Consider the following 18,158-nt stretch of genomic DNA (forward strand, 5'->3'; position numbering starts at 1 on the left):
TAATGAGGAGGCTGGGTGGGAAGGAGTCGAAAAACAGGAGGACCAGCAAAGTAATGGGGGAGGAAAAAATTTGTCAAAATTTCCGAGCCTGGAAGATAGAAAAATGTTGACAAAAGAAGAGGTGTCAGAGGAAAAGCCGCTTTGGGGCGGGCAGTGAGTGCTCCCTCTCAGGTAACAGCGGGGCAGCCCTGAGAAGAGGCGGCAGTAACCCTTGGAACTGCTTCTGTGCCCTGGGAGGCAGCCCTGGGAAACAGGGCAGGGTCGGAGGCCTCTTTAGAATACAAATGTCTGCAGGTATTCGAAGCCCAAGAAATGCTCATCTATTAAATCAGGTGTTTTAATGACCCCGTTCCGGAAAGCAATGGACTGTTTATAAACTGATCTTCTGCAGAGGTATGAGGATGCTTAGATATCCAGGTAACCAGCTGATTTATGCCAAGGAACAATTAAATAAACTTACATTTTGAATCGGGGATATTTTTCTCATCAGCAGAAAGGGAAAATAACATTATTTTCTGAAGTGTATTAGACAAAATATTAGGTTGGTGCAAAAGTAATTGCGGTTTAAAAGGTTAAAAACAATTGCAAAAACCACAATTACTTTTGTACCAACCTAATATATTTGACAAAGGTTTAGGGCAACACATGCAACAGAGAAAGGCCTCGCAAGGAAACGAGTGAGGGTCTTTATGTCCAGGCAGAGAGGGTAGGGCAGTCGGAGGTCATTTCAGCCACACTGGCCAGCGGGGTGGCCCCATCACCACACGAGCATCCTGAAACCAAGGACCGAGTTTCACAAGGGACACCCGCCACCTGCCCCAACTAGGGAAGGTAACGTAGGTAGTCCGACATGAAGTTGAATCCATGCATCACACAGGAAGGGTGTAGTTCCCTCTTCAATTTGCCTTCCTTTCTTCTGGTTCATTCCAGAAAATAGTCTCCATTTGGTGATGACGGAGAGGTTACAACCTCAATACCTGCCAATCTCCCTTTGAAGCTAAGAGAAGGCAACACTCAGACTCAGAGCACTGGCCAGCAATAGTAGCTACCTGATAATTAATAAAATTATTTTATTTTCAGTTTCCTTATATTTATAGTTATGGTAGGTTTCCACTTTAATATATTTACCGGTGGTAAAAATCTAAAGGAAGATATCAAGTAAATAATAGGACAAGTAGTCAGTAGATGTGGCCAAAAAAAATTCATGAAGGTGTGATATAAATGTCTGGAGTTGGGAAAACTGCTCTATAAATATAGTCTGCTTTGAAACTCCAGGGCCAGTGGAATAGGCAATATAGAAAGAGGAATTAGGATGAGAAGCAACATTTTAAGTACTAAAAACATTACTTTTTATTTTTGCTCTACTACATTAACCATAAATTGGAAATTAAATGGTAATAAGTAACATAAATTCGAATAGATCTTAACGATCCTTAGAGTTTCATTTAATGATCACTAAACTAAAATTTAATATTATGTATATATAGTTATATATGTTACATATATACATATATATAGTTAACCATTTAATGGTTATAAATTACGTTCTTGTGCATTTTTTCTTAACACCATCTCCATTTTACAGATGAATAAACTGAGAAGTACTTAAGTGATTGCTGTTAGGTAGAAAGGGCTGCTTAAATAACATGGGTATAATGAGAACACTAACTTTTGCACAGCAAAGTCTCAAAATAGATTCTGGAAGCTCGAACATTTCAGAACCAAATGTGAGATGTAGTCAGCCATTTCACAGCTACTGAGGGGACACTTAACAAGAGCCATGAGTATGATGACAGAAATGGAGGTATAAAAATAGGACTTGACTACGACCTTAAGAAGTCTCCAGGTTCACTAAAGAGAGTCACCAAAAGTTGATAATAATCTGAACAGCAAATGCTTAGGTGGAAAGACACCTGCCCTGATGAGGACGACGACAGAGCTGGAGGGCCTGCTCACTCTACCCCTACCAGCCACCACCATGCGGCCTCTACTCCAGAGCACCCCCACCCAGGGCTCTGCAAGGACAGGCCATAAGCAGCTGACCAACAGCAACAGGTATCATTTCTGCATTAAGAGAGAAAAACCCAAAATAGTGGTTTAAAATTCCAAGTCTTGAATTTTTAAAATATATGAAGAGAGCGCTTGGTGGCTGGTGCCATGGCTTGGGGTGTAACGCCACTTCCCTCCGTTTGGCAGCTCCTAAAGAGCTCAGAGTAAGTTCCTTGGTTCAGATTTCATCTTCTGTTTCCTTATCTTAGGCTCAGTGCCCTGGCCTAGACAATCAGGATGCAAAATGTGTAGAGAAATGGGAAACCCATTTGTCTCTTCTGCTTTACAGAATATTTTCTACTTTATCTGGAAAAAAGAGAACAATGTGAACTAGAAGCCAAATGAATCCCAGGTTCTGTCATATTAATAGAAATTCTAGTGTATAGGCTGTGGGATGGTAGAAAAATCAATATAATGATTACGTAAGCTGAATCTTGAAGACTTGCTGTAGCTGGTCCCTGGACCAACCCATCCCAGGAAGACACAGATGGCCAGAAAGGTCATGAGAAGGGAAACCCACATATCTTCCCTTCTTCCCTCCTCTCCATGAGTAGATTCATAAAAAATAAAACTTAACCCCTCACAAAGTCATCTCTGGAGCAAAATCTAGAAATGCTAAAATGTATACTGCAGCTATGAAATAACCTGACATGCAAAAATGAGAGAAATGCATGAAATATTAATATCTGACTATTGTTATACGAAATTATACTGATAATGATATGGAATGAGCAGAACAGGAAAAGTAAATAACATATGACAAATATGAATTCATCACTACCTTTTAGGCCTCATGTGATCAAAATGAGATACGGCTTCTGATTCTGAAAGAAAATATTTCTCTCATGAAAGGACTAGGGCACTGATTCTAAAAGTGTTTTCTGGAACATATATGTTAGATATCCAGGATGCTGGTTAAACACATATATCCCCCGACCTTAGGCAACCGACTAAGCCAGTATCTCTTGTGGGGAGCACCTTGGGCATCTCTATGCTAACACACTCCCTCGGTGATTCTGATGTACCATATTGAAGCTTGAGATCACCAGTATTAGGAACACTGAGTCCCCTTCAATATACAGGAAGCTATGCATCTCTGACTCATAGTCAACTCCTGGCTAACCCATAGGGCCCAGTTAAATAGAGCCCAGATGAAATATTTTCTGCTTTTCATTGGTCAAAAACTTCTGGCACCTTGCAGATGACCAACAATAACTTAACTCTGGATGAGGAAAAGCTGAGAAACAGCAAGAACCAGTCCTGTATTCTCCACTGGCTGTTATAATTTTTGTGCAGAAGATAGTACCTACAGATAAACCCAGAACTACAGCCCAATTGCAAGAAGCTGAATCAAACAGCTTTGTGCCAGGGTGGGAATGGGGCATCTGCTAGGATGCACTTCTTTTTGGGCTTCTGCTCCCCTCTCCATGTTTGAGCAATGGTAGCGAATTCCGATGAGAAAGAACATGGAGGTGGGCCCTGCAAATCCATCTTTTGGGCAACTTCTCCAGGAAGCAAACTGACCAAGGCACATTGGTTTACTGCTACCACTATTTTGGCGTAATTCCAAATTTAACTGGGTAGAAGTAACATTTATGGCTTCTGTCAGGTGCTAGCATTGATTGCAAGAAATCACAGCCTGCAGTTTACACACCTTATATTTCTGGGACTTTCCCAGCACGTTTGCCAAGGAGAACATCAGAGAGTGATCATTAGGTATTAATTCCAGTGCCTCTCTTCCAACTGCTTCAGCTTGGGCTAAATTACCTGTGAGTGGAAAATGGAAAAATAGAAACCGAGTTACTAGTATTTTGGTCTCTCCCTCTAATTAACAGGGCTTCTGTGCATTATACACAATGATCATGAATAAAGTACTTAAGAAAATCAACATAAAATGTATCACACACACACACACAAAGTGATCCTATCAGTGGCAAAGCCACTACAACCCAGCACACTTCTGACATAATGTACAAACAGCTTTTGCTTACATTTTGTAAGAGCCTATAAAACCTAGTTTTAATTTTCCCCCAGATACCAATTATACCCAAATTAGAGAAAACAAGTCTGCAGAATAAGAATATAACAGTAACACTCTAATAACTGAGTAGTTATCATATTGAAGCGCACATCCTATACTTTCCCTAGAAACAAGTGCATATCTCTTCTCCACATGGCTTGAATGGTTTACTAGCTTTAGATTCTGCCAAATTAAAACTATCATTTCTTATGGGATGCCTTGGATTTTTAAAATTGGAGAAGCAGAGCAACTCCTAGTTGGTGGAGTCTGTTATGGGCTAAGAAACCAGATCAGCAAGTCTCTTGGCATTATATCTAAAACAAGAGTCTCGTGTCGGTTTGAAGGCAGCGCCTTTGAGTACAGTCCATGAACTGCAGTGCATGGACCTGCCACCATCCATTTCATAAGCCCAGCAGCCATGCTTGCTCAATTCCGGGTACTTCCAGTGTCCTGGATGAGGGCATTGCTAGATAACAGGCTTCAGGAGAAATGAGATATTAGCACACATCTTCACCATTACTTAACACCAATTGTAAGGTGTCATTTTTCCCAAACATTCATATTCCAATAGGCCAAAGGAAATTCCATTTTCTAGAATATTGTTGTAGTACAAAATATTGAATCCCATAATATTATTTTTAAAAAAAAAACCTCTACCACACACTAGGAAAAAATCCACAAGAATCTGTATTTCCTAATTATTCAATGGTACTGTACCAGGGAACAATTTCCTTTGACTTATTTAATTCCCCTTTCTGTACCTGTATTATCAAGGAGTATGATCATGTTGTTCCAAGCCAAACTGTGCTCCGGTTTCAGCACAGTAGCATTTCTCCAAGCATTTAACGCGTCCACGTGACGATTTAGATCTGCATACTGAAAATAAAGCATGGACCCCCCCAAAAATCAATATTCTACATATTTTTTTGCTTATACTCTCTAAGACATAATGAAAACCAAACCCAAAATCAAACAAAACTTAACCTGCATATATTCAGCTTCCAATTTTTCATATTAATTCATTTAATCCTTAAAATAATCTGAATATAGTAGATAACTATCCCCATTTTACTACAGATGAAGCAACTGAGGCACAGAGAACTTAACGTGTCCAAAGTTATACATCTAGAAATGGTAGAGTAGGGATTAGGACCAGGTAGTCTAGCTCCCGAGCCTACAATCTCTTAGCTACACCCCATAATTTAGTGATTCCAGGTGTCAAATCATATTTCAGACTAAGTTAAAAACCTAATCGTTAGTCTTTTTCTAGAAAGACTTCACCTAGTTCATCTTTGGTAAGTTGTTATTTGAGAGTAAGTAAAGTATTTAATGTGATTGCAAGCTAAATGTGTCAAATTCACCTTGTGAAGAAGTGTCTAGTACCCTCTTCACGCCTGTATCTAAGCTTCATAAAAATCTATGAGTAGATTAAACACTGTAAACACTCTGGAAAAGTCTTACGTGCTGATGTAAAATCCTGGGCATTTGGAGCCTGTTTGCCTCCTTTAGGAAGGAGAGAGTTATCTGTTGCTTTCTTTTTTTTATAGTGAATGTTGTTTAACATTGATAACAGAGTACAAAATGGCTGACACTCAATTTGCATAGTTAAAAATGCACAGAGGGAGAAAGTGATGGATTTTTTAGCAGGTGACCCTCTTGCCCTTTAACTCAGTTCAAATGTACATCTCATCTCAATGAACTTGGTTCCTTTAACTCTGCAAAAAGTACAAATGATAACAATTTATCAAAGTTTAAGGCTATTTCCTTATTATTGTCAAGTCTGTCTTTTCATTAGAAAACAGAAACATTTTGACTTGCCCTATGACCCACACAGCGAACAGGTGGCATATTATGCTCAAAGGGTTTAGTGATTATGGAAACATTTACAAATATCCGTTCACTAAAGATGTCAGAATTTCCCATGCGACTCAGGAACTCAAGTTACTATATTTTACTCTTTAAATAAGGAAATGATATGACAAGCTCAAAACCTTAAAATAATTTAGGCCACTATTTATACTAACATTTAATTGTCTCTCTATATTTGATGTTCCCAAAGATTTCTCGTTCATTTCTCTCCAGCAAGTGACATACATTTGAGTAGACAAAACTTGGTGATGTTTTTTTTTCTAACAAACCCAGGAAAACCAACATAACTTCATTGATGCAACAACAAAAATGTTTCACATATTTTGCTCTTTATTACTATTATTGTCATATTTAGTGGAGAATAACAACAGACTGAAATTTACTTTTATTTTGCATCACCCTTTACCCTTCTTACAGCTTCTACACAAAGGGAACAAGCACTTTAAGGAAAGCAGAGAAAAATGATGATTTAGCAAGAACTACACATCCAGAAAGTGGACGGCTAATGTGCATGTTATTTACATATTAGTCCCATGCCTGCCCTTCTGTACTCTGCAAACTGCACTTCCCAGGGTCCTCTGCCACTTGGCTCTTTGTTAAGTTTCTGCCAATAGGAGTTATCAGGTGGTGGGAAGAAGGGAGTAGCTCTTCCCCATTCTCTCCACTCACTGTCTCCTTTCTATTCCTTGGCAATGCCTCTCCTCAACAGTGCCAAGGCGGGAAGCAGTGATCCTTCCTTCATGATCTTGGCTCTTGAAGTGGTGGTAGGTCCTGAGATGGTGGCCCCTTAAATTCTGGTGGCACCGCTTTCTCCTGTGTTTCCCCAACCCTGTAGGGTTTGCTTTTACGCTCTGAGTTAATACCACCTTTTCATTTTTGTTCTTCCAGCCTTCCAACAATCTAACCAATTCCCTGCACTGAAGCTTCTCTATTTAAAATACTTAGCATGGTTTTTGTTTTCCTGAATGGATCCTGACTGATGCAATTAGTCCTTGCATAACGAATTGTCTGTAGTAATGTCTTCAGTCACTATTACTGTGGTTCTCTAACATTAGTAACGTGTCCCGAATAATCCAGCTTTTGACAGTTCCTATTTCAAAAGCTGGCATTATATTTCTTTCTTATCTGCGTCCAAAAATCAAAACACATTTCTGTCTCCTGTTACTAAACAGTACTATGGAGGTTTTTTAAAAAGAAACTTTTAAGTTATTAAGTTCCTCTTATTCGCCAAGATACAAATATCTAATTGAGCTGTTCAAGATTAAGCTCCTAATGCTTTTAAGCTATCAAGCAGGCCAAAGCTGGATAATTAAACAATAGAAAGCAAAACCTTTAAATAAGCAAGAACAGTTGGCAGAAGGAAACACAGGAAGATCGTTTCACTGTAGCTTAATTAATAAACAATATACACAGAGAACAGTACAAGGTCTCCATCTATTTAATACTACACATGGTCTCCTATGTGAAAGTGGGAATGAATTCCAAGGACTGGAACACATGATAAAATCCTACATTTTGAATTCCATCTTCTTTTCTTGGGATATAACTCTTTCAGAGGCTCATTTAGCATAAATTCTTTATTTCCCAAATCCCAAGGAATTGCAGTGACAGGCAGCTACTAGGAGAGCGAATAAGACTGTTATGTATTAGAGCTTTAAAGCGTAACCTAGAAGGCTGCAGGCAGATACACTCATTTTGCAAGCAATGATCTAAAAGAAGAGCTACCTCCAAAGAAGAAGAAATGGAATGACGGAAGAATTCACATGGATATCAAGTAAGCTATGTCACACAAGTACTAGTAGAACAGACACAGTAAAAAGAGACAGTAACCCCTACAGTAACCATGAGTGCGAGGACTCAGATAACACCCAGTTTGCTCCTATCCCCCACCTGGTCCCTCATCTCACTTCATTAACTTTGCATGGGTCCACCCTGCCTTGCATGTGATTGAATTTTTTTGGTCTCTACTTATATCATTTACTGTCTTTCCACCCCCTTCTCCAGAAAGAACAATGTAGGGGATCAAAATATGTTACCCCAAACATAACACTTTGGCATAAGAATTATCGCACTGAAAGCATTTGAGATTCAACAAACACAGAAAGAAGCTTTGCTAGAGCTTCCCTTATGTGACTACAAGCAGAAATTTCTGGGAAATGAGGACTGCCATCAATTCCCACTTCTGGGGAAGTTTTACGCCACGAGCAAGACATTACTGCACAAACTTCACTTCATCAGTTTTCCCCATGTATTCCTGCCACCCTTGGGAGCCTAAAACCTGTTTGTCTTGTCGCTTCTCTACAGATGTGTTGTTCTTTGTTAAGATGCTATAGAAGTCCAAGTTCTAACCATCCCTTTGAGTTATTCATCACTGAGTTTCTCCCACATGCTTGCTGCATATGTTAATACATTGTTTTGTTACTCTGTCTGTGGTCAGTCTAATTTGCACGGCCCCAGTCAGAGAACCTAAGAGGGTGGAGGAAAAAGTTTTCTTTCCTTCCCTACAAATTTATCACTAGAATAGTTTTAGGACTCCTCAAATCTTCAGGTTTCATAGAGAAAGTTGTTTCAACCTCAAAGTATGTCACTAGATCATAAAGCACAGAATTTTAAAATGTAAAACCTATAGGAAATGCCTACAAGGTCAGGTGGCTCCGGAGAACGCTTCATGGGACAACAGGAATTATCTTGCTATCAATCTTCCTTGTCCAAACACCTTGCTGTTCCATGGATTCAATCACATCCCTGCCACCTTACCTCTGTTTTCAGGGAGAAATAATTCCTCTCTTCCACAGCAGTGTTAAGATATAGAGATGGTATCTTTCTATGATATATCATAACTGAAACATTCTATTTTTTGAATAATAAAAACACACAAGCCACTTCACTTTAAAATGTGTAACACAAGCAGCATCTGCCCATTTAAAGCACAGAATTGGAGAGGTAAAACTTCACCATCATTAGCCACCTGTTCCTACCACCTTGTTTCATCCATTCATAAAATTCTACCTCCTCAACTCACGAAATCATGGCTATCCAGTTCAGAAACAAAGCAGCGAAGACCAAATGCATTCCCATCGCGGTAAAACTGAAGACTGGTTTTTCCGTAAACACCAAGCAGTTCATGTTTTCTAGGTTGCTCCCTGAGAACTGTCTGTTCTGCTCTGACCTGGTCACTCTGCTCAATGTTAGGCAGATCTGCTTCCCAAATGCAGGGCCAACAACAGGGTATTGGATTTACCAAAACCAGTTGTGTTGGTTTGTTTCTGTAAATCCAGATCCCGTATGGAGCTTTTGACTCCTTAAATCTGAGACAAAGTGGGATGACGTGGACATACAACTGGTTTTGGGAACCACTGGTTTTGATAACACAAGACCATGAGACTTCGGGCCTTTAAAATGAGGATAAACTGGCATCTCTTTAAAACAACTTCAATGCAATTGTACCTGTGAGGTCAGGCTGTGTAAAATCTGTAATATTATATATAAGTTTCTTTTAAAAATCACATCACTATACAGGTATTCTGGTTTCGCTCAAATGAGCAAAACGTTTTTCCCTTAACAATTTTACTTAATATAAAAACAAAATATATTAGGAACATATGTACTTGGTTTCTTGAAATCAAAATTAAAGGGTGGAGTGAAGGGAACCTATAATCATTCTTTTTTTAAAAAGTTTTGTTGTTTGTGGGCAAGTCTTTTTTCCTTCCATGTTTATTGAAATACAATTGGCATATAACATATGTAAGCATAAGGCGTACAACATGATGATTTGATACATATATGTTGCAAAAGGATGACCACAGTAAGGTTAGTTACCACCTCCAACCTCTCAGTAGTGTGTGGTTATTTTCTTTATTAAGAAAATCAAGAGCTATAATGACTAAGCTGTACATCCTCCTCGGGGCTTTTCAGAAACAAGGGCAGAATCTATTTCACCATCATTTATCAATATGTTTTCAGATTTTTAAGGTTACTGAACTTAATGTATAGCTATGGCTACAATATTTATTTGAAACAATAAGTTATTTAAAAAAGAAAATCAGAGAAATCATATCTTTATATTCTGCCAATAACTAAAAGAAGAACGTCACTATGGAACACATTGTTTCCTATTTCCATCGAACAATCTCAAAGCCTTTTCAAATAAATCCCGTGTCCCCCTCAGCATTCTTTTGTAGGGGGAACAGTTATCCGCAGGAAGACCCTGGGATGCAGGGAGCTGTCCCTGAAGAAGGAGAAGACAGAAGCTCAGCAATCACATTATGGGTTTGTTTTTTTAATCTCAGTTTTTATTCGTGTTTTAAAAACAGAGAAACTGATGTTTATCAGGAAGTTACCCCTTGGAGTACTGTTTTACAGGGCACAGGGGACTTTAAAAATTGTAATTTATTCCTTGGTTTGACCTCTTGCCTTTGTGATCTCTTACACTTGGCTAATTCAAGTTGGATTGCTCTCTAACTACAGCTTCAAAAGTTAAACAATAAGGAAACCAAATAGCTATCTTCAAATGAGATAAACCTATGTGAAAGAACTTTATAAGATGGAGAGTGCTAGAAGGGGTGTTACTACCATCATTTTACTATAAATAAAAAGAAAATGGACCTTTCCTTCTGCAGCCATAGACCGCCATACACTTACCAAACGCCCGAGGTTGTAGTAACAATCTGGGTATTTCCTTCTGTGTTTGATTGCTGTTCGGTAACTTTGCTCAGCAGCTTCGAACCGTTTCAGGCTGTTCTGCACTATGCCTAAATTCATCCATGCAGCAGCAAAGTCGGGCCTGGGAGAGCATTTTAAAAAGGTAAACAAGGAAAAGAAAGGCTCAGACCCCAGAATGCAGGCACTCATTTCTTTGCCACTAGCATAATTATAAAAACAATGCTTACTGTATTTGTACAGCCAAAGACAGCAGCTCCTCCGCTTCCTGTAGCTCATTCCTCTCTTTTAAAATATTTCCAAGATTATTCATGGCATGAACGTACTTGGGATTTAATCTGGAAGTGGAGAGAAAAACCAAGCCATCTGTCAATGCTCAGTGGTCTTCACTAAACTCTCAGGAATTGGCAAAGATATCTTAAGTTGGGGCCTTTAACAGGACAGGCTTTTTAACCCTAGAAAGTTAGAATAAGACACGTATATAAATGAGACAAGATGCTTGCAGTACCTCACAGCTTCTCGGTAATATCTGATAGCAGCTGTTTGATTGCCTTTATCAGCAAGGTTTTTGCCAACATTGTAGTGAACCTGAAAATATAGATAAAAACTTGGCCATCAGCTCATAGATTTCTTTTTTCAGAGCAGGAATATCTATTACATCTTCTAACTGAAAACAAAAGGTAGTGGCATTAAAAAAACAAAATAAAACAAAAACCCACCCACCAGAACTTTAGGTAAAACCCTTCCGAGGCTCAGCCAGAGGCCTGCTTGGACTTACTCCCCCCTCCTGTAAGAAAAAATCTGAAGAAAGGGACATAACAAGCAGATGATACCACTGAAGTATAACAGAAGGATATTTAACTAAAGAACTCAACGGAGAAAACTGGAAAATCAGGACGTTGGGATGGTTTTACTGCTAAACCTTCTCTGTCTCACACACCCATCCCCCAATAGGGCTGAGGGGATCCACCATTCTACTTTCTGTTTTTATGAATTTGACTACACTAGATTCGCAAATCAGTGAACTCACATAGGATTTGTGTTCTTATGGCTAGCTGATTTCACTTAGCATAACGTCCTCAAGGTTTACCCACGTTGTAGCATGTGTCAGAATGTCCTTTCTTTTTAAGGCTGAATGACATTCCATTGTATGTTTATGCATTTTGTGTATCCATTCATCTGTCGACAGACACTTAGGTTGCTTCCACATTTTGGCTACTGTGACTAACGCTGCTATAAACATGGGTGTTCAAATACATCTTTGAGATCCTACTTTCAATTGTTTTGGAGATATGTGTGTATATCTCCATCAGAATTGCTGAATCATCTGATATTTCTATTTTTCATTTTTGAAGAACTAAAATGGTTAATTTTGTGTTACGAGAATTTTACCTCAATTTTTTTAAAAAGAGATTTTAATGACCGAAGAGGGTGTTAAAGTAGACTAAAAGAAACCGGGCTCATAAACCTACTGGAAATTCTTAGGTCACCTTAATGTGAGGGTACTGGGGTGGCCGACTTATGGCGTTTTCTCAAGTGTCCATGGGCTCAGAATAAATTACGAGGAAAGGAGCTGGGATCCAAACTAAGGCCAGGACCTTATTTCCAACTCATGAGGACTATTATCAAAAGTGTTTATTGATCATCAAAAGCTCCTTTTGGAGGCTTACAATGTAAAGGCCAATAGCAATCTGGCTATTGATGCTAACTGAATGATGCTACAGAAATTCATTCAGTTGGGTGTGTTAAGTGTGACTAATAACAGTAACAGAAACACAGGCATAGGTCACGTGCTTGGGGTCATCGTGAAGCAGGTGCAGGGGTTGGCATTGAATACGTGTGGTCTCTTCTCTTCACAGCAGCCCTGACAGGTAGCTGCTATCACCCTCCCTTCTGAGCTGAGGGACTGCTTCAGCGTTGTTAAACATCTTACCCAAGGTTCTGGTGCTGAATTTGAACCCAGGGTCCAAAGCCTGTATGTTTTCCCACTGTATCACCCTGGTGTTGATTAAAGATAGGACTGAATACTCAAGGCGATTTCTAGACCCACTCATTCACACCATCTATTACTTTTTCTTAAAGTAAAATGTTTCCTTTTGTGTGTTAAGGGCTGAATTGTATCCTCCACACATTCATAAGTTGAAGTCCTAAACGCCAGCACTTCAGAATGTAACTGTACTGGATCCCGGGTCTTTAAAGAACTCATTAAGTTGAAGTGAGGTCTTTCGGGTGGGACCGAATCCAATTTGACTGGTGTCCTTACGAGAAGGGAAAATTTGGACACACAGAGAGATACCAGGGACGTGTGCACACAGAGGACAGGTCATGTGAGGACACAGCGAGAAGGTGGCCATCTACACGCCAGGGAGAGAGGCCTCAGGATTTATCAGCTCTGCCAACACATTGATCTGGGACTTCTGGCGTCCAGAACGGTGAGAAAATAAATTGCTGTTGTTTAAGCCACGCTGTGTGTGGTATTTTGTTATGGCAAAATAATATATTGTGAAATACAATAATGGTTTGAACACATTCAAGTAACAATACATCGGAACACTTCAAAACTCCTTCTGAAAATATAACCACATCCTGTCTCATCCATCTTAACCTACAGTTAGAGCACATTTTCAAAAATACTAGTATGTCTGGAAAGGTATGGAGCAGTGCAACATTCTTTAAATGTATACGTAACAGAGATTTGTTTTTAACTGCCAATTTTCAGTTCGATACATTTATTTTTACCTAATCTAACAAAAAGAATCACAAGCAAGGATACTGCAGGAAATAGAAAGGTGTACTATGGCACAGCACACTGCATCATTTAAACTTCTTGAACCAAAGTCTTGTCCATTCGTAGATATTGTCATCTTCAAATTATAGCTTGGAGGCTAGTTAATGCTATGGTTGGCAGCACGTTTTGAAAAGTATGCTCCAAATGGTTTGATTTCCTGCCTCCCCCAGCCCCAGCCTGGAAGTGTTACTTCACCTCCTGTCCCACACACAAAAGAACAGAATCTGAGAATCCAACCTGAGTGATGTGCCTGTGGTCCCCAGAATACAAATACAGCTCTGAGCAGACTTCAACACGCCTCCCGCCTCTTCTGCCCCTGGGCTCCTGCTGCTTTCCTTTGTTATGGGGAAATTCTGTTTTCTCAAGAAAAAGCTCACACAAGGAGTTCAAGTGCCCTCTGCAGCACAGACGTGTTCTGTCATATACCCTGAGCACCAGAGACCAGAAAAGCAGGGGAGAAAGAAGGGACACTGCAAATTCAGACTGCAGTTATTTCAATGGAACTAGTTAAAGATTTGATCTGGTCTGAGAAGGCAAGATATCCATAATTGAGAACTGTAAACAAGTTTGCCTAGAGGCTAGACTTAACCTATGGCTTCTATGGAGGAAAGTATTTGAACAGAAAACAGCTGCCTAGATAACCCGGTATAAAAACAAAACAAAACAACCCTGACAGTTTACTTAAAATAGTGTTTAAAGAATGAGTGATTTTTGTTTCCAGGGAAGGTAAAAGACTGAAGACAACTATTTATTCCTGAACTTTCCCCTTAGCCTTTGTGATTCATACTGAGGCAATGAACCAGCACAAAAGCCACAGATAAAACCAACAATTGCAACCCAATGACATGTAAATATAAACGAAGTAAAAGCGTCAGTAAAGGAAGGCATTTTTAACACCAGTGCTAAAACCAGTTTGTTTCAAATATTCTGCCAATGGTTGATGTTAAACTTACAATGTTTTAAATACATAAATATCCTATAATCCATCCTGGGTCGCTCTCTAAGGAAATACCTCATTGTGGTATATGATTCTGTTCAGTGTTAAAAGAATTTAGAATTTTATCACCCAGTTCATACAAAGTGCCACATACTTTAAAGCCCTTAAAAACTAAAAATAACTAAATGTAATTAGATACTTGGACTCTCATCCGTAGTAAGGTCTAGGAATTTAATTCCCATTTGGCTCAATTCAATCACTAATACTGAGTGCCTACCATATACAAGGCACTGTGGGTAATTCAAATGCAGACCACACACTGGTACTATATACATGGATATTGCAATCTTTTGAGAAAGAGGAGTCTGAGTTTGTAAGTCTGGGCCTAATCTAAAGCCAGGTGACAATTGTTTACTTAATATTCAATGAATATAAAGTGGAAACCAGTACAGAAAACGTATCTCCTGTAATGGAGTTTAATGAAACCAGTGTCTTCCTAACGAGATCTCTTCCCTGAAATCAACCTAGCTTTTTTTCCAGAAAAGGGAAGTAAAGATAATTTTACTACATTCCAGTTTATAGTGGAAAACAAAGTTAAAAACAAAATTTCTGTTTTGCTCATGCTGAATGGTATCACTGAAAACAGTTCTTAGAAGGGACAATTACCACCAGGTCCACATTGAACATGAGGTCTTGTAAGTACATATGTTTTAAATTACAGAGAGAAAACGACAGAGTGAGACATACAATAACTGTGTGCACACCCTGTGTTTTCTAGCCTACAATATATGAAGTCATCTTAGTGCTAGGGCAGGCAGACAGGCTCAAGCATCACATATGTCCCGTCTCCCCCCTACCCCACGTACTAGGTAACCTGGCCACCACACCATACCACGTCTCAATCTAGTCACATAGATTACTAACCTAGATAACCTCTGTTCCATTTTTGTAGGCCTCAGTTTCTCCCATTTGGAAAAATAAAGAAAATAATAGCCTGTCTCTAAAAACCTTACAGGGAGGATAATGGAGATTAATTATAGAGCCTCTATAAAGAAATTTGAGTTCCTTGTGGGGAAGAACTACATAAATAGAAGGGGTAATTAGTACTATTCAAACATAAAAGTAAAAATAAAGCCAATCTATTAACATTTATGAAATTAAATCACAGGCAATTTATTTTTAGTAGTAAAATAAACGGATAGGTTAGCAAATCACATTAATGATAAAAGTTTGAAATAATTCACTTTTACCCAAGTCTCTTAACTGTAAAACATGAACAAGACTTTTTAATCCAGGAAAAAGACAAACAAGGAGTCAGCACCTTTTATATTATTCTTCCCTTCAAGGTCACAATAAGATGTCAACTATTCATTAGATTTATTTATATAATTTTACCTGAAATCACTGCTTTTTCTAAATACATGTAAAAAGGAGACAGAACTCCTGAGAGCTCTCTTTTTTTTACCCCCCATGATCACATATGCAGCATCCTACGAAGCTGTAATTCTGATGACCCAAGAGAGAATGAATCATTAGTTAGTAATACTAATGATCGATACTAACAGAAATTCTTCTAACCTAACTCCTTGGCATCCCGTTTTGAGCAAGTGACATTCCCTTCTTGTCCTTCAATGTGACAACCGAAACTAACACAAGCCTAAGAAAGTGGATGTTCCTTGAATACCTACTATGTTCTAACTGCCATGCTAGGGCACTTCACACATCGTATTTCATTCAGGCCTCACAACAAATCCAGGAGGTAGGTATTATGCCCCCTTCTACATATAAAGGCACTGAAGTTTCAAAGAGACACAGCTGGTTAAGCTAGAAGTTTAGATTCATGAAGAAAACAAGTGAAACAAATTCCTACCAGACTGTTTCAACAAAAATACGGCTGATTTTAAAGTCTATACATTTATTTGTACCTAATCTAACAAAAGGCATCACAAATAGAGAAACCCCAGGTGATAGAAACGTGTACTACTGCATACCACACAGCATAAGTTAAACTTCCTGAACCAAACTGCTGTCCATTCATCTTCAAGTTGTAGGTTGGAGGACGCGAGTTAATGCTAGGACCAGAGCTCGTGTTTTCAAAAGTGTGCTCTGAATGGCTCCACAGCACACCTCCCCCAGCCCCAGACTGGAGGTGTGGCATTAGCTCTCCTGCCATCATTTCAAAAGGTGACTGGACCAACTGGAAGATGAGGAAAACCTCATTTAAGTAATAGGCGTTTCGTGAACATTGTCTGGTTTTAATTATTTCTTTTGAATTATTTTGGCTAAGTGGCATTTTAATAAATTTTATCAAAATCATAAAAAAAAAATAGCCACAAAGAAAAACCCAAGTATGGTCTTATGCTAGATTTTGTAGAGAGGTCAACTTTCTTCTTATTCAGCTGCTGAACTTGAAACATTTCCTAGTAGCACCTTTCTAAAGAACGTGGCCGCTAACATACCTTAGCGTTGAGAGGACACACAGACAGGGCACTTCTGAAAAGCTGTTCTTCACTTCGCCACTCACCACTGCGAGTCATGCATCTCAGCGTGTTTAGAAATAAAATTCCCAGGATGAGAGCAGCAATTAGCTTCTGAAGAATAGAGAGACATGGTCAGTGTCATTAGGAAATCCGCCCAAACATCTTGGTGATGCGTGGTGCCACTCCTCACCAGTACCTTTTTCTTAGTGTGTTTACTGAGAGCTCCAAATCCAAACGTCAGCAGCATGCAGTACCCAGCACTGGGGAGGTAGAGAACTCGTTCGGCCACCACAAAGCCCACTCGGAAGAACAAGTTACTTGCCGGAAGAAATGGGATGATGAGAAATCCCAGGCCCAGCGTAAGGACCCTGGAAAATGAGAAGTGCTTAAAACGACTATTTTCAGACTTACCAAGTCCTACTCAACATTAAAAAACAATATTAAAGGCCTTTTCCCCTCATGCCATCAATTGAGAAAAGGTAGCGGTAGCAGCAAAATGTTGTCATCAGCAGAGAGGGTTTAGCCTGGCAGTATTAGAATAAGACATAAAAATCTGACTAAGGCGCTTGGCATCAAGTATAAGGATAAAACTTACAAGTCACACAATTCCTATCAATAAGGTTAGAATGACTGTATTTGTGAGGGTTTATTAATTCACCTACTCTTAACTACACCTCAAACTATGTACGTATTGAACAGCCCAGTAGACATTGGTCCCAATTAGTTCAATATAGTTTTCATGGGAACCCTCGCCCCAAACTTAATGGGAATAATAAAAACTAGCTTAAAGTAATCTGAAATACACTAGTATCATTTTGGGGGCTACATCACCACAAATTTCAGTCAAGTAAAAAGAAAGCTAGAAATGAGGCTATCATTTCTAATATCCCATATGACACAAGAGTATGAATTGGGAAGCTAGGTCAAATTCGGGGGCTTCTTTCTGGACCCTGTGCCTACAGTATTTTAAAAATAAAATCTTATTATACGTGTATTAATGACACTGGGACAAAAGTTTGTTGCTGTTTAGAATTATGAACCAATTTAAGGACAGGTAAACTTGAAACTTAATTTATTTTGAGAAATTACTAAATCTAATTCCATAAACACTTACGTGTAAAGGAAATCATCTTAAATAGTTTTCTTTCTCATGAAACACATTTGTTTGTCCCCAATTATTTCCTCAATAACCTTTTCTTTTCTTTCTTTTTTTTTTTTTTTTGGTGAGGAAGAATAGTCTCTTTGGGGCAGCAGTTTATTTTGTACTAAGCAACAACAGAAGGAATCACTACAGCATCCACCAGGATTTTCTGAAGGAGAATTGTGAAATAATGGGCACAACACACATCAATTACA

At 38.9% G+C, this 18,158-nt stretch overlaps 1 protein-coding gene across 3 annotated transcripts in view; it reads right to left on the reverse strand.

Moving 5' to 3' along the window:
* The window catches only part of TMTC4 (transmembrane O-mannosyltransferase targeting cadherins 4), a 56,341-nt gene that overhangs the window by 3,093 nt on the left and 35,090 nt on the right, over positions 1 to 18,158 (reverse strand). For all 3 annotated transcript variants that reach the window (XM_033104116.1, XM_033104115.1, XM_033104114.1), the window contains exons 10-16: positions 16,999 to 17,170; positions 16,782 to 16,913; positions 11,106 to 11,185; positions 10,828 to 10,935; positions 10,580 to 10,721; positions 4,831 to 4,945; positions 3,704 to 3,816 (exon numbers count right to left, since the gene is read on the reverse strand). In XM_033104116.1, the coding sequence (XP_032960007.1) occupies positions 3,704 to 3,816; positions 4,831 to 4,945; positions 10,580 to 10,721; positions 10,828 to 10,935; positions 11,106 to 11,185; positions 16,782 to 16,913; positions 16,999 to 17,170 (862 nt within the window). The remainder of the gene's footprint in view (positions 1 to 3,703; positions 3,817 to 4,830; positions 4,946 to 10,579; positions 10,722 to 10,827; positions 10,936 to 11,105; positions 11,186 to 16,781; positions 16,914 to 16,998; positions 17,171 to 18,158) is intronic.

Source organism: Rhinolophus ferrumequinum, chromosome 4, assembly GCF_004115265.2.
Source record: "Rhinolophus ferrumequinum isolate MPI-CBG mRhiFer1 chromosome 4, mRhiFer1_v1.p, whole genome shotgun sequence".
NCBI lineage: Eukaryota > Metazoa > Chordata > Mammalia > Chiroptera > Rhinolophidae > Rhinolophus > Rhinolophus ferrumequinum.